This window comes from Corvus brachyrhynchos, unplaced genomic scaffold (assembly GCF_000691975.1).
Source record: "Corvus brachyrhynchos isolate BGI_N302 unplaced genomic scaffold, ASM69197v1 scaffold175, whole genome shotgun sequence".
Lineage (NCBI taxonomy): Eukaryota > Metazoa > Chordata > Aves > Passeriformes > Corvidae > Corvus > Corvus brachyrhynchos.
Genome location: NW_008238448.1, coordinates 8,257,574 through 8,284,367, shown reverse-complemented (window position 1 = coordinate 8,284,367; position 26,794 = coordinate 8,257,574). Strand labels below are relative to the sequence as shown.

Genomic DNA, 26,794 nt, shown 5'->3' with positions numbered 1-26,794 from the left:
GCAGATGTTCCAACTGTCCTGTTCCTGGATGGACAGTGTGTTTCTTCGCCTGTTACACAGATTCTCTTTTTGATAGTTCCCCACTTGTCCTCTTCCTTTCTTCTTTCCCTCTCACTAAAAGCTGTGGATGCTTCTTTAAGTGTGTCGTCAACATTTTATCAAAGTATGTTTCTCACATGCAATTGTAGTTAGACAGCATTGCCAGTAAGTATTGTCAGTCAGACAAGTTAGTAACAATCCAGTCTTGCACTTGATGCTGCTCCATTAGGATAAAGTAGAAGTAAAATATAATGCAATTTACATTAATCTGTTCTCAGCTGATCATCGGGACATCTGAGAAGATGCATGTGCATCAGAAACTACAGTAAGAAAGATGCATTATTATAAAAATATTAGATGGTCATGTGGGAGTGTCATAGAGCTTTTATAAGGTAAAATTAATAGACGATCTCATTTTCTGAAAGTAGCATGTGAAGAGGGAGACCAGCACTGTAGCACAAATTATTAAGACATATCTCTATTAAGACTAGCCTTTGACTCATATACTGAGGCTGGACTAAAACCAGATTTGCTTAATTTAATGACCATCAATTTATAACTAGTAAAACTGAAGTGAGAGGAAACTTCTTACACTCCTTAGGTGAAAAGTGATCTCCTGCTAGGATTGGGAATACATATTTTTTCTGGCTCATGCAGGCTGTTCAGTTACATTATAGAGTTTTTTCACTTTCTGTTTGAGTAGCAATTACTAGCCTGTGGTGATGCAGAATATCAGACTTCGTGACAACTGGTCTGTCGTGCATTGGTAAATCCTGTGTGGTGCAGGTGTAGCTGCCAAGAAGCCACATACTATTGTATTGCTGAGCTAAAGAAAAAAAAAAAAAAGGTATTTTCATTAAAATAACATAGATAGAGCTCCAGCCTCCATTGAAGTAGGCAGGAGGGAGGGAAGGGAAAATGAGAAACTTATACAGGTAGTAACAGTGTTTGAACATCAGAGGCTGCTTCGGGGGAAGGGAAGCTGCCTGCACTGCCCTGGAAGAATCTTGGGGTTGCTAAAAATGCCCCTTATGCTCCTTATGGGTTTTTTTCACCCAAAACTATACTTTTGAATATTGTTAGGAAATTGCTTAGCCAATAGTTTGCACATCATTGGCTGGAGCCACTGCTGCATTCCAGGATTTATATCCTGGAATATCTTGGAGCGCATAAAGAAGAAATTACTCTTTGGGATACTAAAATAAGTATTTCTGTAAAAATGTGATTGTGTGTTCACAGAAGCTGGAGCAGATACATTGACCACTGTGAACAGTATGAGTAGAGGAAGAAATTTTATAGTGGGTTAGAAAGAGTGCTTTACAGCCTCAGCTGTAAATGTGAACTCTAAGGTCCATTAGAGGTTTTGGTTTTCTACAAAATGTTGATCTGTACAGTAGGAACATGTGATTTATTATGAGCACTGTAATTCCCAAGATAAAATATACCCGACTTTACGGAGGAGTCCTGGGAAAAAGTTGGTGAGGCTTCTAGTTCTCCAAAATGTGGAATGTGTGGTACTGTACAGTGCAGAATACTTACTGAGTGGATTCGCTGTCTGAGGAGAGACAGCAGCTGCATCTGTATGAAGGCAAAAGCGCTTTGGAGAGTGCAGTGTCCAGTGCAGCAGGACCCTGAACTTTGGTGGTCATTTCCACATGATGTTTTATTGTAAGGTGGTAATAATAATAATAATAATAATAATGATAATGATAATAATAATACAGTAATAGTTTGCATGGCAGAAGACAAGGACAAGTAGTAGAAGTGCTACTGCACAAAACAATAAGAATACTTTGTCCTATTGCCATTTTTTGTTACGTGTGTTATTATTTCATTCATAACTTGTGCAGAGTACTAAGGAGATCTGTGGTCCACATATGCAGTGAATAGCACAAAGTAGACAATTAAAGATAAACAGTACAAGAAAGGGTTTCATGTAAATGTTACCCATTTTTTAGTCCTTGAAAAATAACCTTTCCAAGTAACTTCTAATTTGGGAAAATCTTTTTTATTTAATGCATTTTAGATAACTACAGGAGAATCTGTAGTTAAATAGGAAAAAGGTAATTGTATCATATTAACTGTGAGCGTCAGAAATCTTTGGAGCCTTCATTTTCCCAGAACTTCATTTTTTTTGTATTTTAAGATAAAGGCCAAAGTAAGAACATGGACTGGGACATCATTTGCAGGCTGATTTGTACGTGTACATTTTTTTCCCAAGCACACCAATTTTCCCAAATTCCTCTTTGATACATAGTAATAGTAGTGCCATGTACTTTTTTGGTTTATATCTGTGTTCTACTCATAACATGCCATTTTTGGACCAAATTTAGTCCATATTTTAAAAAATTTAAAAATATTTCTTATTCTGACTGGCATTGCGAATACTGTCATTCTGTAATACAAGGAAGACAAGTAGAGGTAGCTTCTAAGAAATTTGACAATCGGTCATTTGAAAGGGAGAGTTTGGGAAACCATCTTCTTTCCTTACCTCAAATTCTGATCTGCAGGATTATACTGTCTCTTTCTATAAGATTCTTATTCAAGTGTTTGAAATGCTGTATCAATAGAAGTTGTACAGGTATAAATTAGTTTGTAGAAGAGGCTGAATTCTGTGGTTCTGCATTCCTGAAAATACTTGTCTATGTTCTTAATCCATATCAGTAGTTTAATACATGCTTAAATAGTTGCAAGCTTGCTGTCTCAACATAGAATTGTTTCTGTTTCAGAGCCTGAAGTATATTTACCAATGTATCTAGTTGGCAATTTGTCATTCTTGTGGAAAAGTTAATGTCTCTTTGTCCCCACAAGGCAGATGTCACTTTCAGAGGCTGTGGGATATTCATGTGCTTATGGTGGAGATAGATAAGTGTTTATCAGCACGCCTAGATACCAGTCATGAGAGTTTATGTCCTAGAGTTGCTTGTGTGCCAACTTCCTAGTCATCAGGGAAATGAGACGTATTCAGCAATACACTGTTTATTAACTGGCACTGAAGTAAACTTCTTATACAAATGGGAGTTTTGGGGAAAAGAGACACATTTCTTTGGGTTTTTTGTTTTTGCATGCAGTGCCAAAATGCATTCACCAAGGGACAAAAGCTGCTTTGCAAAATGTATATTTCTCAGCTTCACATGATACAGATCCACAGAAAACGGAAATGTATTTTCTGGTCGACCGGAGCGCAGTAATGCAGCTGTTAATTTCTCCAAATCAAACCACCAGTGCATCCTTTTCACGAAGTCGGTTTGAAAGTTTGAAGAGTAGAATTTGGGGATTTGAACTCTTGTCTTGTTTTTCCTTCCCACTTGTAGTGTGGTAAGTGTATATTTATGATCAAAATGGCTTACAGTGAATGAAAGGGAAGAGAATTTAAATCCAAGGGTTAAACTTTTTTTTTCCTCCATGTATCCTAAATAACAAGGTAAGAATACAGAGAGAGTTGTGCAGTTGTGGTAGAAGCCTCAGGCTGTTGCTAATCAGTACGAGAAAAGATTAAACAGGGAGAACCATGGCAACCATGTAACATTTGTGAATGAATCTGTGTTTCCATAAGGCAGTTCCTAATATACAGTACTGCAGATTCTAAAATAGATTTATTCAAAGTAGGTTGGCACAGAAACCACAATCCATATTTGGGGAATGGCAGTTAGAAATGTTCTCTGTTTATACCTTGAGTATCTTTATTTCATGGAAAATGTAGACACGGCAGGATACTTGGGGGTATTAAGCTCATTTGTTGGCTGGAAGTGATGTCTACTGCTCGAAGTGATGTTTGTATATAATTAAACATAATTTTCTGAGTACAAAAACTGACCTCATCAGTTATTTATTTAGATTATATCTGGGTTTGCTGTTTCTTTCCAGTGACTGTTATGACACAGTGTGCATAAAATCAGCAAATACAGAAACTACTATGGGAATTTATTTATTTATTTATTTATCAAATCACTGCTGTTCCATCATCTTTTCTCTGTTTATATGTTAAAACATCAAGCATGATGATTTCATTACAGAAATCATAGAACGTAACTCTTTTCTCAATTGTTGGATAATCTGTAATGATATCCAGAGGAGTTTCCTCTTACAGGGGAAGGCACTCCAAATCCTGCTAAAGAGGTTGAGTCCTAGGGGTAAATTACCCATGTTGTGAGCCTCAGGAGCTGCACTTGAATGACTCTGGGTAACTTTGTTGAGAAATTCATATTGGAAAGACAAAATCCAGAGGGAATATTTTAAATAGTTAAAATTTTATATTGTCTAGTTTTTAAAAAATGTTTTCTTCCAGTATCCTGACTTTACTATGTCTCAAAGTAGCCCCAGTTAAATATTTCTGATGATGTTGAGCAGAATCATTTTTATTGAACTTTTACCCCGTATGGAGTATTTGCTGGTGCTGTCACAGAGCCACCATTTCAGTCAAGGTGCCATGTCCCTTCTGTACCTCTAGCAAGTCTTCTTTCTGAGTTCTTTTATCTGCTGCCCATGTGGCAAGTGATGTTATTAATAGGTAACTTTCATTGGTGTGCACCGCTAGAAGTTTGCAGTTTCAGGAACCTTGTGTCGGCTGGGCTGAATGGGGACTGGGCTGACTTTCCCAGTCTGACATTCATATAGATGTTTCTGTCTGGCAACAAATACAAAACAGTGTGGTGTAAATTAATTCATTTGAAAGGCAATGGAATTAATTAAACAGCTCTTTGAAGCTTGTAGACTTGGGCTGTAGGTGATTGTACTGCCTGTCCTGGTCACATTGTAAAGAAAAAATAACACCAGAAGTAAAATTTCCTCTTATGTAAGCTGAAAAGTAGTGCACAAGTACCTGCAGTTTCATAATTACTGATCACTTAAATTTTGTGTCATTTCGATTTTCATCTCACGTGATGTATCTTTTGCGTCTGTGCCTTTGTCTTTGAGGAAACCTTAAATTTTGTCTCAGTGAGAGGGCCAGTATTGGTAATAGAAAAGAAAGTTCTCCACCTGCTGAAAGAATGATGGAGTATGCTTTTCTTTTTACAACTGTACTGCTATGTCTGTAGGCTTGTTGCTTGCCTGAAATACTTTTTCTCCAGTCCAGCATGCCACTCTGTACTTTTCTTTCTTCTTGGGGTCGTCCCATTTTCCCCCTGCCCTTTGTCATAAACCCAGCATTCCTCTTGTCCTATCACATATTTTTGCTGTGTATTGGCCTGCAGGGAATAACAAAGCTGCTATTAGATACCATGGATTTGAGTGCCTCTGTCATGCTCCAGTGTTCCCTTTTCCACTCAGATAAATGTTAATCTGCCAAGTTTTGAAAAAAATGTCTTCAAGCTAAATGTTTGGCCTTACTTCCCTCCATAAGCAAATATGTTTATTTTACAAAGACCAATATTAGTACTTACAGATGTGATTTAAATGTGAGCTAAGAAGTGAATAATATGTGAGGTATCACCAGTATGTCACACTTTTGTCTATACAAATGCACAGTTATGTCAAATGATGGAAACCAAGAATTTTGTTCCATAGGAAATCTAAATATTTCAATAGCAGAAATAAAAATTATTTCAAATAGAGGTGGAAGAGGGAACTAAAGTTTCCTTTAGAATGATGGGGTTAAAATTCTGATTAGTAAAATACCAAAATTATATTTTCATGATGACAGTTTTTAGTAATGTTCGGTGTTTCCAAAATTGAAACCATCCAAACTGTCCAAACTATCTCAGTACTATTTTGCAACAGTTTGTCTCATGAACTGCCAGAGAACCTTGGATGTTTTGAGTTTGCAGGTGGGTGTGCTATGCCAACACCAGGAAAACTTTGGAATTCTATGTGCTTTAAAACAAGTTGGAACAGAAATATTACATCACCCCACAAAATGCTGGAAAACGTTTGATAGGGATTGTTAACAACTTCGTGTTTCTTAATTAAAAAAAAGAAACATGTTTTTATCAAAAGGGGAAGAGAATAAATTTCACCTGTCACAAACTGTTTTAATGGGCTTCCTAGATTTTTGTCTAGCATGCATCTGTATACAGATGGAAAGATTCAACACCACTGATATGATGAAGGGTTTTACCTGGTGGATTTTTGCATCTTACATTTTTTGATACATTTGTGGAATTCTGGAGGCAGAGGGAAGCCATAGAAAGGTCACAAAACTGCAAGCCAAGATAAACAGCCTGTCAGAGTATGTTTAGGAAATGACAGTGTAAACCACAGAAAAACATATAGAAAGGAGAGGAAAACATATACCCTTGGAAAATACATTTCCTGGTTGGAAAGCTGTTGAAGTTTTGAGCTGCTTATGTTGCTTCCATGCTCCTTTCCAGTAAATTGTCTTTGTTCAGGTTGTTAATTCAATCTATGTTCCCAGGCACCTGGGCCTTAGGAGAGGGGAGTACATGTTCTGCAACAGGTATAACAGAAGGCATTGTGGGCATCAGGCCTAAAAGCAAGAGCATCTTTCACCTAGGAAAGGAGACTGGACTGCCTTTTTGGCATAAATTTTACTTAGGTATATATAAAAAATATTACAGATACAGCACCAGAGCATTTCTTTAGTCATTGTCAAAGAGGATTGTGTTTGCTCATTTGCACACTGCAAAGAAAAGAAGGCTTCTGTGTTGTTAATTTTAACATGCATTTTAACATTTTTTTGCTCCCTTGCAGTTGTAAAATGGCTTCTCAGTTCTTGGTTATCTATCCTAGTTCTCTTGTGTTTCAAGTACAAGCTTCTCTTGATGGGGAAATGATTTTCCATGGGTGTACTATTGTCCTTGCCACTCCTTAGCCCCGTGACATCAGCTGCAAAATTACGTAGCACAATAATGTAAATGCTAAAGCATCTGAACCACTTTGTTTTGTTTCTTTTACAGAAAGTTCAGACATCAGTCCAGATGTGTGATGAGAGGAATTTTAGTTGCAGAGGAGGCTCTTTTGGCAGCCTCTTGTAGCACATTTAGCCTAGATAACTGTCATTATCCGAGCTGAATTTTATTCAGTTTTTCAGAATACTTATTTCCCTCAAGTTTACCTCTCTACTAATGGAATTAATTAGCTTTTATTTGAAGGGTCTAGGATTTAAACTGTGGAATTTGAGTTTCTCTTTTACTTCAGGTGTACCAGAAGACCAAAGGGTGCAGTAAAAAAAATACTGCAAGTTAGGTAGAAGCACTAAGCCCCCTGACTCCCCTTAGCATCTTAAACCTAAGTCAATAAATGTAAATATTAGCTTATTTCACTCTTTAAAAATCAGAAAGGTAGGTAATTATTTCATATTCTTAACTAAAAAAATAAAAAAGGTTATCTTTATAAACTTCATAAGCTGATCTTGAAAAGAGAAAAAGCTCAGTGCTCCAAATAAATTTGATAAATGTGTTGAGCCCTGAGGCCTTTGCACCATTAATGTACACATTGCCTTTGTAATAAGTTGTATACCTGATCATAAAGTAAAAACACTGGTGGATCTGTTAAAGGAATTAGTTCGTGTTTGGGGGAAAAAAGATAATGATAAAGTAATTAGTATCATAAGTTCAACAAAGATTTAAAACTGTGGTACATGGCAGTAATGGATTTTGAACACAGTTAATGAGCATATTCATTACATTCATTTTTAATTAAGTGGAAAAAATAGTGGTCCTTTAAATGGAGATAATAAATGTGCAAGTCAGTCTTGCACAAACATGCAACACAAGAATTTATTGCCTGCTGTCTAACTAGGGAACTGGGAATCATTATAAAGATTAGATTTACTGAAAAAAAAAAATCCAGAAAAAGCTTTAGTAGAAAATGTTTATGAGGTAATAATTTTCACTTTAAATATAGTTTGGCATATTTGGTAGAGAGTGTGTGTGTGTACATGTTTTTTAAAATATGAGCCTTTGCTATCATCAGAGGTAGGACTGTTTGTACCCTTGAAAAGGGCTCTGCTATTCACGAATTTAGATTTATGTGAGATGTATTTAATATATGACTGCACATGCAAGAGAACATAAAAATATCAGAAACCTCAAAACTTTCTCAGAGGTTTGTTATGCTCATGCTTAGGCTACAAATTGTGGTTTAAAAGTAAAAACTTGGCTCAGGAAGCTGCTGCTGAAAACAGCCAAGAGCTTGCCCTGCTTTATCCAGCACACACTCACCTTCTCAAACCACTGGGCTGTGCTGCCACTGGGGCTCTGGGGGTTTCAAGCTGAAGCAGGGAAAATGCAGCTGAAATGCTTAGTGTTTATTCTGTCAGAGGGCAGCTGGGGAGCTGACATGAAGCAGGTTAAAGCACTGAAACCAGACGTACCTTCTAGAGCAGTGGCTTTCCATGTTTTTATGACTTGGGAACCCACTAAACATTTCCAGTGAGAACAAGGGCCTTTGCCTACCATACTGAAGCTTATTGATGATTGACTGGCATGTCTTAGTTACCTTTCATGGATGCAATTGAAGTTGTTCACAGATCCCTAGAGGTACCCAGACCACATGTTAAAAACAATAAAATCAAACTTAATATGTTTCATTCTCTCAAAGTTCCCAGCCCATATGTGTCTTGTCCATATTTCTAAAATACCGGGTTCTTTCTGACATGCGGTGAGATCTAGGTCTTTGCTCAACAAAGCTTTGTTGGGATATGCATAAACTCCTTCCAAGTTTCCCTAAGCCACCTTAACCTTTGGGAAGTTATTCACCACTGGGATTACAAGAAAGTGAGTTTTCCATACCAAAAAGCACCTGAACTTTCACTGGTGGCATGCAGTGTACTGCTGGTGACACTGCAGTACGAATTACTGTGCCACTCAGGCTATTACAGCCTTTTTTTTCTCTGACTTTATTCTGCCCTCTCACACATGTGGTAATTGCTTTCTGCACAAGAAGCAAAACCATACACTTGGGTCTCTTCAAAATGCTAGCTCGGCTTTTATTTTTTTAACCTCACTGCATGATTTTATTATGTATGTAAGTCAGTAGCAACTTGGGAGCTAAGTTTCAAATAGCTGGCTTTGGCAGCATACTTTTAGCATTTAAAAAAATTAAAAATTGCAGCGTCAGTTTATTGGTTAAATTAGCAAGTTTATAGAATTTTTGTCAGTAAATAAACACTTTATTTTCTTTTCTGTTCAGGTATGACTTTGTAGAAGTTGAAGAGCCTAGTGATGGCACTGTTTTAGGGCGCTGGTGTGGTTCCAGTACTGTGCCAAGCAGACAAATCTCCAAAGGAAACCAGATCAGAATAAGATTTGTGTCTGATGAATATTTTCCTTCTGAACCTGGATTCTGCATCCATTATACACTTCTTATGCCAGTAAGTAACATGTTTCAGATCGAAACATTTCAGGATACAAAATCTTTGAAGTGGTAGCTCAAAAGAGTCTTTTAATAGTTTAAGATTAATTACTGTTTATTTCTTAATAATAATAGCAGTGTGCAATCTGTCTTCCTGAATTGTACATTTTGTTTCTGTTTTTTAACTGAGTGTTCCTGTGGTTCCTTTTGGATGGCTTTGGACTAGGAAGTTGTGGGCTCGGTTGTTTGTGTGGAAACATCAGTAAAATGTTTGCATTCCTAATACTGTACTGTGGAAAAAAAAGAATTCCAGCCTTGAGACAAAGACAAGTCAGTTTATGAATCAGCAGTGGGATGTTGAAAGAGGATTGGGAAGTTACAAGAACGAAACTGAAGAAATTAATGGTTTTTTAGTCAGCTGCTCTTAGACATAATCAACCAGATGATTACACCTAGTTCCCAAACAGAAGAGTTCTTATGATTCTGGATAGTTTTATTATAGAGACAAAGCAGACAATCCATAATACTCATTTTCCACTGCATTTTCCCTGTAAACTGTACTTTAGGCTTCTCTTGAATATTGCTTAAAGGTTGTAAGTCACAGGTATTAAACTAGTCTTGTCTAAAATGTGACTAATTTCACTGTCAACTATTTTTTGTTACTTTTTTCATGAAATGAAAGATCTGTGATATCAAAAAACAGTTTATAGAATTTTAAGGATGAGATAATGTCCAGAAACATTAGAATGGAGGAAAACAGGAGTTGACTTGTTTTAGGATAGGTATTCCATTTTAAAGAGAGTAAGGAGTATTTTTTGTTAAAGTAGTCTCATGGTCTGTGGTATTTGGCTGGTGGAAAATATCTCCAAGCCCAATAAAAAATTGATGAAAAGAATCCATGTTGTAACCCCACTGACATGTGCTTCACTCAGAATGCATTTGGCTGGCTTCATTTTCTTGCCATTTTTGCTCCTTCTCCCCACTGGCAAAATTTCAGTTATTGAGAAGAATATATTTAGCATGCTGATGATGGTGCCAGTGTAGTGTAGTGAGGGTGGGATGTTTGTATATATGTGTGTGTTGTTTTCCTAGAAATATTTTTAAATACTTATGCCTAAGGAAGAACTACTCCTAAAGTGACTAAAGGTTTGATCTGCATAATTGACTCTTTTATGAGTTATTCTAACTTTTGTTTAGAAGAACATTATGACCTGATAATGGTCAGTTTTAAAATTAAATAAAATGTCAGTCTCCAAACTTGAAATAAAGCCAGGTTTAAACTTTGGTACACCCGAGGGCAGAATGTAATAAGTATGTTTACTTTTAGAAAATTGTGAAAGAAAATCACTAAATACATGTATTTGTGGGGCTGGTGCCAAACTTCCATTGTCGCAGCTCTGGTATTACATCCTACCTGCTACGTGTCCATGTAACTTATGTATGATCCCATTTCTGTGGAGCTGATTGAACAAAGGCACCTGAAAATAGGAGTATATGTGTAATTATTTTTATGTCATGCTGTAAAAATGGACTGAATTTATTCCTTAATGTTTGATGGGGAAAACTGGCTATAAAATTTAAATTACCAGTACCCTCAAACCAGTGACTTCATGTTCAAAATACTTACCCCTAACATATGCAAGGGACAAGAGCAGCCCACTTGCTGTCACAAGAATTTGGAATGAGTCCCAAAATGTTCAGTATAGAAACTGCTTATCAGTTAATTTTTAAATCTCCCTTTAAAAGGGCTGTGATCTTTTTCAACAAAAAGTATGTCCTAATAAGCCATGCAGAATACAATTACACATTTCAGACCACAGATTGTAAATTAAATATATATTGTTTAGTTCCAGGATTAAACCTGCTTCTTGTACCTAAAGCAATTGAAAACTGATGCCAAACAAAGTCATTTTCTTTACAATGATAAAGTTATCTTATCCACCTTTTCAGGAGGAAATAAAATTTACAGCCCCCCTCCCACATGCCCCATGCCCACAAAAAAAAAAAAATGTCAGCTGTAGGAATGAGCTTAAATTTTAAATAATGCTTGCAAAATCATAACTGATTCACTAAGAGATTCAGTTCAATGAATTGGTCCTAAACAGTTAATTTTTTTCCTCTTTTTTTTTTTTTTTTTTTTTTTTTTGACAAGTAGTGGGGAGGGGGAGATGCCTGGTAGACTAGCAGGGAGAGATTGTTTGGGGAGAAATGAAGCAAAACTGAAATAAAACAGTGCAAGCTTGTTTCTGTATTTGGAGGCCACACACAGAGAGGGGCACTGGACACATTTTCAGGTCTTTTAAAGAGCAAGAGAAATAGCTTTGTTTAGATCTGCTGTAATTTATCGTATATATACAGATATACATATATATATATTATTTTTTAGGGATTTTTTAGATTTTTTTCTTTTTTTACTTTGTATATTTTATTTCAAACCGACTTTTCACATAATAAGGAGGCTATTGATCTGATTACTTTACTTCTAGGATTTAGTCACCCTAAAGAAAGGACTCACTGCCATTCCAATGTCAGTGGATGCAACATCATTCTATGGAAAGGTTTGCTGTGGGATTGGAAGGCACTGCATAAAAGCAGTGCACATACTGTATACAAGCAGAATGCTCCCCAAGAAAAACATTATGCTTATCTTCAGATTCTAACTAATTAGAGCTTAATAATTTGAATTTCTTCCATTTTAAATTGAGTACCCTGGCTGCATCTGGAACTTTCTGGAATTCTGGTCTTACTCCCACTTTCTTTCCTCTGTTTTATAGCTGCAAGTTCATTTTGTCTGCAATACCATAAAGTGGAAGCAAGTGTTGAAAAAGCTTATTCCTATTAAGCAAATGTAGTTTGTGTTATTCCAAAACTATTATGCTCCTTTCAGCACAGCTGTTAGTCTCAGTCACTCTTTCATGCTCTGCCCTGTCACTTACTCTGTGCTTACCTGTGGGCTGCTTTATTCAGTAAGGGCTGCCTAGTGATGGTTCTCATTTTTGACCAGCTATCCATTTATTAAAACTCAAGATTTTGGCAGCGCTGTGCCACCTAAACCCTCCTAGAACATTACTGCAAAAAAAATCCATATTTCATTGCTTTTCCCCTTCTTCTCACTTGCCCCCTATAATAACCACATGATATTGAGGGAAATCTTATAAACTCTTGTAATATACATTTGGGCCTCAGTCTTCCTAGTGACTTGTTTATTTTAAACTATGTCAGTTACAAGTTTGGCAGAGAAAACGATGTAATGAAGTCCATTGTTAGTTGGGGAGCGGGTGAATGGGATACTTGATGCCTGAGGTGCCATTAAGGAATGCATGACTGATTGCCAAAGTAGTTATTAATTATTCAGGGCACTCAGAACAAAGCAGCTCCAGTTAAAGTTGAAGCTGGGGGTGACTGTATTCCACTTCATTTTTGGCATATGGTAGCATGTCATTTGTCATCAAAGATCATGCCAAAGGTCTTTGAAAAGAACAGACTTAACCCTCTTTTATGCAAGCAAAGATGGAACTCCAAGAAGCTGCTTAAAGACTGACCTGCTTCAAAAGTGACTTAGCAGGTGGTTTGGGATTTTGGTGCAATACCTGTTTGACTTCCTGGGTTTCAATCCAAGAGAGTGGTTTGGTTTGGCTTGTTTTTTCTTTTTTCCCCTTTCAGTGCAGAGATTTTGTTAGTATCACTCTTGCTTTTGACAGTAATGAAAGTTAAATAGATATTTAGGACTATCTAATAATTCTTCCTTTATTTCATCCAAATTGGCTAAGTTTTGCTCTTTGAGGATTGAGCATGTTACTTTTATGGGTTTTTTTGTGGAACATTATTAATAGAGCTTGTTGATTGAAACAGACAAATAAAATGTAAATACTAATAGAAAAAGTGCATAAAACTAGAACAGAGAGAGGAAAGCTCATACCCTGCTTTCCCTTCCTTTCACAAGTCTACAGATTTCACAGCTATCAGGTGTGTTTCTCACATGTTTGTACTGAAACCCAAGAGATGCTTAACTATGTCTGCAATAACTGGAAATCCATCCAGAAACATCCTAAAGGACATTAGGGATCTCCTAAACAAGGGTTTTTCTACACTCTCTTTAGAAGTGGTCAAAAGGTTTTAGAAATAAAACTATTTCAGGGTTGTTTAAGCCAAGGTGCTGTGAAGAATCAGGAGAGTGGATGAGTGTTATGCAGCACTTTGCAATACTACATAAAGTGAAAAAGAACTGTGAAAATCCTTCAGGTGGTGGGAAGGACTCTAAAACAAACTCTGTGTTCAGAGTGTCCACTGATTAGGTACAGTGAAACCTTAGTCTGGATAATTAAACAGGCTACTAAAGATGCTCCTGTGTACAAATTCCATCTATTAGTTTTCTTTTGTGTGGTAAAAATTCATTGTAAATCAAAGATGTTTTTGAACTAATTCTTTCTTTGGAGATTCAATTTTATATTAAATTTCTGCTTAACATCTTAGATGAGATAATTTCTTAGATGAGACAGTAAATATTACCTCAAAATACATAGATAGGAGTGAAATGCTTCAGTTAACAAAAAAAAAATGCAGAGTACAAACTGAGAATGGCTATTATCCATGGGACTAAAATGAATGGTGGGGAAAAAAAACCTTTGAGGCAAAAGAACCTCTAAAGTATACTTTCTAATGAAATCTTGTCTTTGTTTCCTGTGACCATATGTCATTCCGTCCCATGGACGTCATAAAAAGTTTAAAGATCTGTGTGTGTGAAGCAGGCTCACAGAGAGACAGTTAGACAGGAATCTAGCAAAATTATGGTCCTGCACAGAAGTCCATGGAAGTGTATCTTTGATCTCCACAACCTCAGATGTCAGTGAGGATTTTCTTAGACTCTAAAAGGAAGAGTGAGATTTTGAACCATTTTGGTGTTGTCATTTAGTTCTTAAAAGGAACGAGCATACTTACCTGATAGCAAGTTTTGTACTATGAAAGACAAGGTTCCTTTCCCTTTGGCCAAAATCTGAATGCAGTTTCTCATGTGGTACATGTAGTATAAACCCTTTCTTTTGTATTTTTCTGTGATCTTAGTCTTCCAGTGGTGAAGGCTGAAAAGAATCACAAATTGTTTCAATGACTGTGGAAAAAATTAATTTTGTTTCCTTGGATGAAATTTTTTTACAAATTTGTTATGTATTTGACTAAGATTTAAATTCATTGATTTGAGAAGTATTTTAAATATCACATCCTGATTCACTGAGGCAAGACATAAAAACCAGCTAATTTTCTTATTTTTATATAAGTAGCAGTAATTTCAAAATTAAATGCAATTGCATTTAAATGTCATGCTTTGGTATTTTTTCTATTCAAAAAGTTCTGTACAACTTTTCTTCCTGAAAAATTCAGGAGTGTTCAACAAGTATCAAAGTGGGTTTTCCTATGGAACATTTACATAAGTCTTAAAACTCTTTTACTTTTGGATGTGAGGGGGGTTTTTTTGGAAGTACTGAGGGGCAATCACAACAAATGACATGGACAAGAGCTCATGACAACTACTCTCCTTTTCGTTGTCCAGAGCATTATATCCAAGTTAGATCAGTCTGTATCAACTTGTTTCAAGCAGAAATTATTGCCATAAACAATAGATGGGGTACTGCAACTGTCACAAAAAAGCAGGCAACCTTATTGCTCCTTGTCCCAAATTGTCTTTGATCACATATTAGCCCTCTCCTCCCACATGAGTGCAGACCATAGAACGATACAGTGGAAACAATGTCGGAACACTTAAAAAGCCCTAAAAAGGGAAAAAGTTTAGAAAGCATATTGGAAAAGCATTTCAAATACAGGAGATGATCTCTTTTCTTCATTTTTTTGTAAATTGCCCAAAGGCTTTTATTAGATTTCTATTAGTAATGAATATTTATGATATCAGGGACTCTTTTTTAGTATTTAAAAAATTTATAAGTGTGTCTCATAGCATTTCAGCATGGAAGTTTATGTATGCATATTTAACTTGGAAATGAGTTTTACGTGCTCTATCATTTACTTGATTGTAGTGTTCTAATGTAAATTTTAATGTTGTGTGCTCTGCTGTTTTCAAAAATTTAAAGGTTTTCTATGAGGCTCCTCAAAGAAAAAAAACCCTTTAACCAGGGCTGTGACTTAAGAGCAATCTGTATTCATATAAAAACACCATTCTTCAGCTGTAAACCCAATGATGTCATGTAATTGGAGCTTTGGATGCTACTTCAACAGAAGTATTTCAGAATGATGTTCAAATGTTCCTTTAGTCCTTCAAAATTATTCTATCTATAGTCATGGTTCAAGTTTATTTGTTCAATCTAATTGTTCATAGCTATCCTAAAGAATGAACTGTCTCAATTACTTGTGTGCAATTTTTTATTTAATCATTTACTACATATTTTATAAGCTACTTTTCACTTCGTGTGTTTGGTTTAAAAAACCCAAACCACCCTCCCCCAAAAAAACCGAACCAAACAAAAAAAGGCAACAAAACGTCCACACACAAAAATCCCAGAAAAAAACCCAAACAACAACCCCAAAGAACCCCCAACATCACCTTCCTCTTCTCCAAAGTTTTTTTAGCAACCCCTATTTTTTATGCTTTAAGTACTACAGAGTCATCTAGTTGACTATCCCTTTTCCGAATTTCAGGATCAACATTTTTGAGAGAGCATGCTGATGGCTTCTCTACAAGTTCCAAAGCAAAGTGATTCTCTCCCATTCTCAAAGTAATCCCCTGTGTAACTGGTGCTGTCCTAATTTTTTTTTTCTTTCAAATACTGAGATGTTGTGTCTGACATGGTTGCTAACCAAAAACAAAAGGTAAGCAAATGCACATTTCATATACTAGGTTTCAGGCACCACCACTGTTTTCAGTTTTGCCATTTAGGTGCATTCCTGTTCTGTCCCTATCCATCATTAGTGTCTTAGTCATGCCACAATCCTATCCATTGGCTCACCCCAGCAAAACTAGTAAGAGTGGTGTGTAACTAATAAGAGTGGTGTGTAACTAGGGCAGTAACTAATTAGAGTGGTGTGTACTGTGCTAAATTTTCTTACTATGATTCTGGTAGGAAAAGGCAAAAGCAGAAATGAAATGAATGAAGTTGGGATAGAAAGGTGCAACTTCTCAATTTTTTTTAAGTTTCTTTTTCACACACTACAGCTCTGATGGGGGTAACTCTAGACATTTGAGATGAACTCAGCTGTGGAGCAGCTTCTGTAGATGAGTTACAGCACAGTCTAGCTCCACAGGTTGGTAGAAGCACCTCTTTAAATTCAGGAGAAAAATTCTTGACAGAGTAATAACACTGTATAGTAGCTTCAGGGTAAGCGTTTGCTCATGGGAAGATTAATGTGGGATATTGGTAGTGGTGTTAAGACAAATCCTTTTGTTTCTAAAAAGGGATAGATAATAAGCACTATGGGAATACCAAAATTTGCACCTGTCTTGTCTTTGCAGTACCTGGCCTCTGGTGTTACAGATGGGGATTATGAGCTGTCATTTGTTAGTTTCTGTAAATGCTCAAAACCTTTTTAATGAGGATGATGAAAGGTTTGGCTGAAAAAGCCAGGATTGTTGTTGAAAAGCTTTCAGTTTTGTTTTCATGGGAAAGTCTAGAAAATCACAAAGCTGTCACATCTGTTCTTGCAATTATCTCAGGCTAGGATAGTAGACAAGGAATTCAGGAAAGCTTCTTCCATGTTTGTTCCTAGCTATTGTTGTTGAAGAACTGTAATTGTTTAAAACCAAAATGAAATTAAAAAAGCCCTTGCATGTGGAAATGGAAGGCAGTTTGCTTGGCAAAAGACGTTTCTAGAGTCTTGGCTATTCATTTCACTCTTCTTTTGAGCTGAGCAATAAATCACAGGAAGAAAAATAGTATAAGATCATTTACGAGGAGAAGTAGAATGCTGGCTTCTTATTGAAGGGTATGTTTTAATACATGAAAGACCAGGTTCAAAGGCACCTGAAAGGTGGAGGTGTAAAAGTAGATGACACAGCCTTTCCAAGAAATTTTGCATATAATCCTACAGGCACTGTGGAGGTTGGTGGATCCTAGTAGCCTTTCCCTTTCAGCTGCAAAAGGGTTTCTTAGGGGAACTCTATCATAACTCTACCCTGACATCACTTACAGCAGTTCTTGGTCCCATCTGAGTGATTGTGTTAGGAGGATAAGGGATTTTCAGTGTAGTGGTGTAGATAATTAAATCAATATGGTGATTTATTGTTCAATATCTAGCTCTGGTGTCTTTTGGTAGCACTTAGCTTCAGAGTTTCTCAGTAGACATCCCTTATTCTAACTATTTGCCTGAGAGTGTGACAAGCACCATCTTTAAAAAGACAGATGCTGTTCTGAGGTAATTTTGTTAGAAATCAGTATCTTCATAGTTTTGTGAATGGTTGGCATAGTAAATGCAATTCCTGAATTTGCATTTTCAAGTGTTTTATTTTCACTGTTTTTCTTACTGTGCCTGCATGTGAGTGTTAAAAAGGCCACTGTTTTTGAAGCTTGCTAAACCCTAAAATTTAAAATTTAGTTGAAAACAAATTTTTGTTAACTCCATGCAACCAACCCTGAACTTCCCTGCTGACTGACCCATCCTAAATGACTAGTAGCCAAGGAGAGTAAGATAACTGAGTTGAGCCAAATTATCAAACCCTCTGAGTCATCATCTATATTTCTTGATGGGAAAGGACCAAATGCCAAATAATTTTTAACTTTCTAACTGGAAGGACAGTTAGCCACATATATGTAAGCTTTTAATATGTAAGTTGTTAATAGGGTTGCCCTTGCTTATCTTCTGAAAATCATTCTGATTCGCTGAACTCTTCTGATTTGTGTGTACGTATTTGTCTTTGGGCTTTTCAATGTGAGGTGTTCTGGGTAATCAAAAGTTAATAATAAAATACTTCCTGTTCTTAAGTCATCTGTGTAATGCCTTTTTGGCTTGGAATTCTTGTCCTTTAGTTTAAGTAAATTCTGTCATTGGTCTTCTCTTGTTTGCACTCTGTCAATATATATAACTTTAAATACTGTATTTACTTTACTTAATTGCCTTTCTGCTTAAGAAACTCATAGGCACCTTTCATGTAGGAAAAAAAGCCTTTGTGATTAGGTGCCTAAAATAGCAGTATATCTTTGATGCAAAATTAGTGTAGAATTATGGTTCATAAGAGTTTTTTGAAACTGTTTTCTGGTATAGAAACTTCAGAGTATAGCTCAGCTTTGCACCAAAAATCAAAGATAATTGGTCAAATCAACTGTAGAAAGACAACTAAAAATTTTTCAGAAAGGTTTTCAATTCTTTAAATTGGAAAAGATACTTGCTGTTAAAGAGGAAAAAAATCTTTACCATTTCCATTATAAAGCTTGATATTGCATTACCTGAAATTACCTGTTTACAAATGACAAGGGAATTTGGAAAATCAATACATTAAAAGCTATCAATGGGAACAGAACCAACTTTTCTCTGCAGGCCATTTCAGAAAAGTTGATGATAATTTTAAAACACTTATGCCCATCTAAGGAGTATCATTAAACAAGTCATACAAAGCCACAATTTACAAAACCGGTGCTATACAAAAATGCCAATGGATACTTTATAGATGGAACTGGCCTAAATTTCGTAGTTCATATTTGAAAGAGTGGCAAACTATTAAGGTGTAGTCATCATGAAAATCTGAAACCAGAGAAAAGTGATTTTAATAACACCATTACTTTAATTTTTCTCTTAATCTGATTCCATAATAAATTATGAGAGTACAATTACTTTTGAAAGACTTCTCCATTGTCCTCTCCTTAGATAAATACTTACAAAAGGTAATCTCCTAATCGAGCAATTAGAGAATTAGTAATCCCCAAGGAGAATTAGGAAGCAACACATCTTGCATGGGGCACAGCATGTGAACTTTTTGGTTTAGATCTTTTATACCCTGCTCTGGCTTTGTCATGTGCAGTGTTGTGTCCCCACTTACAGTCTGCCATAGGCTATGGCTTCTTGCAGTGTGGCAGCTTCCACTATTTTTCTTTCTGCAGGACAAGGATGACAGCTCTTTTCTGCCAAGTATTGAGGTTCAGAGGAGAAAGAGAAAATAATAGTCAAGTTACCCAAGGCGTGATAACTGGCAAGTGCTGTAGTGCCAAATTGTCACAGTTAGATCATTTTGTTTACAAATGGTGTTCCTGTGGGCTTTGTTGGGTGAATAATTGTATTTTAAAGTTACTTTAACAAGGCACCAAGTTGAATTTTATATTTCCTGCAATTTTAATGTTATTTCTATTCATATACCACACCACTGAAATTGCAATAATAATAATATACTTTCCAATTTATAGGCTTGAAATCCTTGGAAGATTTGATTCTAGTTCTTTTGTCATGTACAGTGTGACTGATGACAGATTTTTAAACAAGCAGTTCCCATTGCCTTCAACATGAAATATTAGGTATTGTGAGTCTGAAAAACAATGACCATATCATCAAAATAATGGTCACATTATTCAAACTTCAACAGATTTTGGTGGGCGGATATTTTTAAAAAAATATATTAATAAATTAATTGACAAATATTTGTTTCCCTTTATGTATTTATTACAATGAGATTAATCTTCTGCCCAGCTGCTGCCTATCCCTCTGATCTCCTAATTAAGTGAATTATACATCATTGACCAGGTTCAGTAATGAAGTAAAGATTGCTTGGAAGAATTAAACTTTGATGCAAATCAGGTTAAAAACAGTATTGATGCTCTCATTCTGAGATTACAATCAGTGGTTATCCCAAAAACTTGGTTTAATTTTCTGTGGAAGTTGAATGGTAGGAGAAAAAAAAGAAAAGAGTTGTCAATGTTTTAGTTGCTTACTAAAGCATCCTTTTTTCTCAGAATTCTCTTTGAGAACACAATAGTTGCTAAGGTAACCCATATCTGATACTGGTATATTGTTTGAGAAGAGAATATAACCTGAATTGTTAAATAGCAAAATGTCCTCTTCTGACTTCTTAACTGAAATATAACTTACAAAGGGAATTTATACTCATCTAAATTCTGGCAATTTACATTAAATTTATGGTGATGTAGCTGAAATGACGATTTGTCTTCCCTCGTGTTCCCCAAGTGGTTAGTGCTCACGCATCCTAATTTGTTCATTCAAATCCTTGTTTGTCCACTGGAACTGCACAGATAATCTGAAAGATGCAAAGTAGCTTCAAATTAAATAGTAAATAGTGAAAGAAGGCTAAGAGCATGGTAATACTATCTTCTTGGCAATTAGGTATCTCAAATGTACAAACGCAGAAAATATTTTCTCCAAATATAAGACTGAGTCTTCCTTCAGCAAAGCATGGTAGTCACCACAGTCACTTTACTCAACTTGTTTAACATTGCTTCATAAGTGTATTTCATGCAGAACATCTCAATTATGTTTCATTTTTGGTATTGAGAACCTTCAGAATGGGTTTCTGTTCTTATTTAAACAAACAGATCATTTCATGGGGCTTCACTGTGTAGGGCAGGTGGTAAAAATCTCACCACAATTAGCCCTGCAGATCTCGTCAATGAGGGTTCTTGACCAGTGTTTCCTTGCAAAATCCCTTCCCTCCCCCCTGCTACTCCCTCTTTTTTTTGCTCTCTTCTTGCAGTGTCTGTCCATCATGCCCTGGAAAAAACATACCACGATATATATTCGGTCATCAATGCTTGTAAAAAAATGTGTTCTTAATATCATCTTAATTTATCTTCTTATTTGGCTTATTTCTGAGATAGTGCTTTGTTGGGGATGCAAATGGGCGTTTTCAATGACATGGCTGTGAAGAACACTTTCTGACTTGGTAAAAGGATAAATTTGTGGTTAGACAGTATCTTTCAGTCCAGTAAGATAAGGCAAAAAATTGCTTTGTTTTCTCTCAGTTGAACCCCATGTTACACGATATCTGCAGTTCGCAGAAAGTCATATTTCTTACGGGCTGGAAAAATCAGGTGCAACCAGTGCCTCACAGTTTGGCTTTTTACTTAAACTGATAATAAGCCTCACATCTAACCACTTCCTAGATTGCAGTGAATAGCAGCCTGTGAAACCACAATTAATTAGAGTTTAGAAAACCACACTTTTTGATGTCTTGTGTTCTGTAATTAGCTCCATATATTCTACATTAAATCATCAGAAACTGACAGTATTGCTGAACCAGTGAACAGGAAAAATAAGAGACAGAGGGATATTTTAAGTATATATACAAGCAGAAAGGTATATTTCAGAGTGTAAATATTAATTTTTCAAAAGGGCGCTAATAAAGGGTACATGAGGGGAGTAGAGTGAGAGGTGCCTCTTTAAAAGGCTTTGCAACTCTTTTAAAATTAGGATTTTGAAACACAACATTAAAGAAAACCCTCAGCTCTTTTAAAAGTAACAGTAAGGTAGAGCAGATAGCAGCAGTTTGTAAATGAGTCATGATTAGTTCAGTGTTAGTGTGCAGCACTTCCTTTCTTGTGCAGGTGTTTTGAATTTATAGCTTTCCAGCAGAGTGAACTTGCAAAACCAGAGTAGTGTGAAAGGAGATGAAGGTCTGTGCACATGGGGACATCCCTTTAAGTCAGTGTGACTGCTGACAGTTCTGGTGGCAGGGTTGGGGCCATAACTGATGCCTGAATAGATTTGTTTAAAATGTTACAAGGAAGATTAATGGCATGGTTGAGAACATAAGGCAGCATAATTTTCTGTCATTGCTGTTAAAAATAATACCCATATCCATACTATGCTAGCAAGCCCAAATGAATATAATAATCTATCTATATCAATATCTACCTATCTATCTCTCTCTCTATCTCAAGATACTTGAGCTAGTTGACCATCAGACTAATTAGAGATAATTTGTTCACATCTGTGGACAGTGACATTGTTATAACTGAAGATATCAGGTTTAATGGAAGACAACTGATTAACCAGCAGTCTTCAGGAGAATTTTATTTTCTTTATATAATATTGGATTTGTTAATACTACAGGTTCATTACTTGGCAGATGCCATCTTTCCTTCTTTTCTTCTTTTTTTTTTAATGCGTGTCAAGGAAGGGGCTGAGAAGGAATTGGATGTACAAAGGAAAATCTATATTTATTCATTATAGTGAAAGTAATCAGGCTGCTTCAAAGATTTATTTCATTTTTAATAATACCAAGCATCAGGCTGAGGCAGTTGTTTATAGTGGTGCCTTAAAATTCAACCTATTCTATTTTAATAGATTTGTTCATGCTGTAAGCAGCACCAAATTTAATGGGAGACTATTAGAAATAGAAAAGAGCAGTCTGCTTTCAAACCATCTTTGAAGGATCAATTTTAAATAGCTTTGAAAAAGTAGAGCATGGCAGAAATGCATCTACTTTTATTTTATAGCTGATACTAAAGCCATCTTCTTAAGTGTGTTATATTACATACTGTTTTGAGGTTTCAAAGAAATTGTAAATGATACTGTCAAAGGAACTTCTGCTACTCCCAAGGAATCAGCTTTTAATAAAAAACCTGTGACTCCCTAAATTTCTTCAAGAGAAAGTAGCTAAATTAAAATCCAAAATTGGAGTAGTTTCATTCATTTTCCTATTCACATTTTAGTTAAGTTTAGTTAAGGTTGACATGCAACTGAAAAACCAAACATGTTTTTTCCACCAGCTATTCTATATTTAGGTATACTGGCATGCAGTTATTTATTTTTATTACACCATTAGTTTACCAAATCCAAAGGGTTAAAATGTGCAAATGGACAAATAGTTACTGAGGAAAAAAATTGTTTGGTTACATATCCAGAAGACCTTCTGTCATAGTTAGTCAACACAGTTTTTAAAATTATTTAGAATTAATTTGTGTCTAAAATTCAGCATGTCCCTCAGCATAATTTAACAGGTCTTCTAGAAACATCGAGTTTACCAGGTAGATGCTTTGTAATGCAATCACAGAGATGCAAGGCTCGAAAGGAACTCAGTGGGACCTTTTCTGAGCCATCGTCCTATTCTAAGCAGGGAGTAGATACACTAAGCTAATTCTTGCTAGATTCTAGTGCTGTTCCTGAACTCCAGGAATGAAGATTTCAGAGATTTCCCCAGTCATCTGTTGCACTCTTTCACATTGTATGAAATTTTTTTCTAACACTTAACATAAATAATTCCTGTCACTGATGGACTAGGGAACAGCTGATCATCTGATGCTCTTTTATGTGTTTGTTGTCTCCTGTCAGCCTGGTCTTGCCGAGATGAAAGTAAATTGTATCACTCAATCTTTTATCATGGTTCATTTTGTTTTCATCTTGCTCTTTCATGTGAATATCCTGTTCCTCTCTGCCTGTATCTAACAAGTGCTGGAGATAAATCTGAACACTGTATGTCAGCTGAGACCTCTCTAGCAGCTCAATATCTATTTTTATGAGGTTGTTCTGAAAATATCTGAATGAGATTTGTTTTTTTCGAACAGGATCCCATCATCTCTTATTCAGGTTTTGGTCCACTGTGACACTTCATTCTGCTTCAGACTCTACTTATGATTTTGTATTTATGCTTTTAATATTTTACTCCTAAATGCAAGGGATTTCAAAATATTTTTCTTAAACTTCTCTTATTAAGCATACTTTCCCAATTAATTTTGCCTTTTACTTGTTGTGTAATCACATTACTCTACTTGTGTGGATAGTATATATCAAAGTATAATGAAGTAACATGAAATGAGATTTAAGAAATACAGATAGAAGAAAATATGTAGGTAGAAGTGATACAGCTGGAAATTAAGTGTATGTCAGGACAACATTATGGTTAGCAGTATAGGACAATAAAAGCAAGCTCACAAGTTAGAAATCTGGCATGTTAAAATGGTGTGAGAATCTGTATGTGGACAATGTAGCCCTAGTCTCTACCATGCTTTCTGGGTTCTGATGTGTGTGCTATATATAAAACAAATCTAAATATGACAAGTACACAATGCAAAACATTTTCCTTCATAAATCTTAAAATATTTTACATTTCTAATGGGTTTGATGACACCAAGAATGGATACATGAGGACAGAGATGAGGTTCCTTCCCTGTAAAGTAATGCTTTGTTCAAGGACTTTTTTACCTTCAAGGCAGGACAAGCTCTGATTTGCAATGTCTGCTGTACAGGAATGTTGGGTGTGTTCGTTTTATTGTGATATGAAATGAACAGAAGGCTGTTGTGGAATTTAACATGTATACTGAAGGATCAAATTAAAGTAGTGTTCACTGTAGAAGTAATTTTCATTGTTCTTCACAAATACACTTTCCAGTTGTAATAAATGGTTATTCCTAGTGTTCAATGTTTGATGAACCTCCTGTGTATGTGCTGGGATAAGTAAACATTTTCTTAAGAACACCTATCCATTTCCCGTGGAGAACTTCCTAGAGGGAACTTAAAGAGCAGTTCATTCCCTGACTCCAAACACTTACTGTTGTTCTGTGTGTGTTTTGAGTAAAATGAAAAATTTTAAAAAAAGTCTGCAGACATGATGTCCTCTTACTATGGCTGGCCATATCCCCTGTCATAGAAGAATGTACAAAAACTTTTTTCTATTCAGAACAGCTGCACTTATGTTGACTGTTTATTCCTTGTCAGCTACTGTCAGTCAAGTAAGACCTAGAGCTCTGTGTACAGAAAATTTTAAAAAAGGCTTCTGTAAATCATAGATGTAACAGACACAAGCATTTCCTGCTTGAATTTTAGGTGTGTCTATAGATGTAGTGATTAATATTCACAGTAAGCCCATTTGCAACAAGATCTGAGCAAACATTCCTAAGACTACATCTACATGCCCACTGCAATCTGATTGTGGGAATCTCTTTTTGCATTGAGTCATTTGGGCACTGAGGATCTTAATTTACTGTTAGTTCAACTAAAATGATACTCCTCCTTTTAGATGATAATTTCACATTTTAAGGAAAATTCAGGTTGTCCTGTTATCCTGACTGAGTAAAAAGTGTTCCACATTTCAGCCTGCAACAGGTACGTATACTGCAATTGCGTGGTATCAAAATTGCAGGGAAAGAAGCTAAGCTGTGGTGGAATCCTGCTCTGCTGATGTTCAGCTAAGTTTTGGAGCCAGGGTCTCTGTACACTAAATATAAACTGTAAAAAAAAAATATTAGGGTATCATTATAAATACTGAGAAGAGAGATTCTCTTTCTTGCTCTTAGTATTTGATATATAAATCTTTATAAAATTTCCCTTCTAGAAGGGAATTGCAGGTATAATACAACATTCATCAAAATAGGACAACCTAGAAAATTACATTTAAGTTTATATTCATGAAATGAAGGTAAAGGGTTTATTTATACCAGCATTTGAAAAAACACTTCTTACTTTGTTGTCAACTCATGCATTTGAATGTCCACGAAAGAATATTTTAGTGCAAAGTGATGTCACTACTATTTAAAACAGTCATTAAATGCCCTACTGCTTTAATCTCAAGGACAGCTCAAGCACAAAACAGAAACAAAGCTACCTTAAGAGCTGATGTTTGAAACATAAAAAGGTAATTCCGGGTATATTCAGAAAGTAATAAAGCAATGAAATGTTGATATAGTTTTAGAAGGGTCTCTGTATTCTACTTTAACTCCTCAGTGAGAGCAGTATGAGGAGAAAATATCACATTTATTGGAAAATTCAGCAAGTAATCAATATGGAATTCTGCTCTGAAAATGGGTACAGGGCTGCAATGACTTCTTAACAATGAGCTAGATTGAGCAGGGAATAAACTTTAAATGTCCTTAAATACTGTGATGAGTAGTTAATAAGGAAGAGTTGAAAGGAAGGCACTAAGACAGGGAGGACAGAGTTACTACTTAGGAAAGTGGTTTGGGTTTGCAAAACTGAGCCTGCAGGAATCAGCAGCAGTCCCACAAGATGTGAATATTAACCACCTGTCCTGCACAGAGGTTTGTCGAGGCAGGAGACTGCAGCCAACATCCGACATCTGCAGGTCACTTGACCGAACTTGTAGCAAGCACTTACAGAAGGTGCACGTTCCCTCACACGTTTCACACCTTGTAAGGATTCACTGCAGCTGTTAATGTGTTTAGGAAAGTCCTGTGAATATAAAAAAGAAAATGTTATCAGACATGAAGGTTATGATTTCTTAGACATTGGGGGATTTGCCTGCTTTAGCACCTTGCTGCAAGCACAAGACAAGATCTTTCTCCAAAGAAAGATTTTATGAGATTGTGATGAGAGAAACTGTACTTCAGTAAATTGTTTTGGTACTTCATTTTGCCTGTACACAGTCTACTTTCAGTCATTTTCAGCAGGTACTTTATCTGTACAAACACACAAATACACTTCATACCCTTTTAAATGTGTATATACATGTTAGTATTGCCCATGATCTGAATTAGACTAAATATTTTTATTAAGCATTTAAATTGTACAAGACATCATCTACTGGGATTTAGCTTTTTAAAGTTGCAGTTGTAGTCCTTCCATATGCTCATGCATGAGACAGGAACAGCCAGATAGTTTTAAATGT

General features: G+C 35.9%; 1 protein-coding gene across 1 annotated transcript in view; it reads left to right on the top strand.

Annotated features, from left to right (window-relative positions):
• Nucleotides 1-341: 341 nt before the first annotated feature.
• The window catches only part of PDGFC (platelet derived growth factor C), a gene marked incomplete at its 5' end in the record, with an annotated part of 42,510 nt that continues 16,057 nt past the window's right edge, over nt 342-26,794 (top strand). Inside the window, 3 exons of the mRNA XM_008635662.2 lie at nt 342-347; nt 2,727-2,732; nt 9,133-9,313. Of these exons, the coding sequence (XP_008633884.2) occupies nt 342-347; nt 2,727-2,732; nt 9,133-9,313 (193 nt within the window). The remainder of the gene's footprint in view (nt 348-2,726; nt 2,733-9,132; nt 9,314-26,794) is intronic.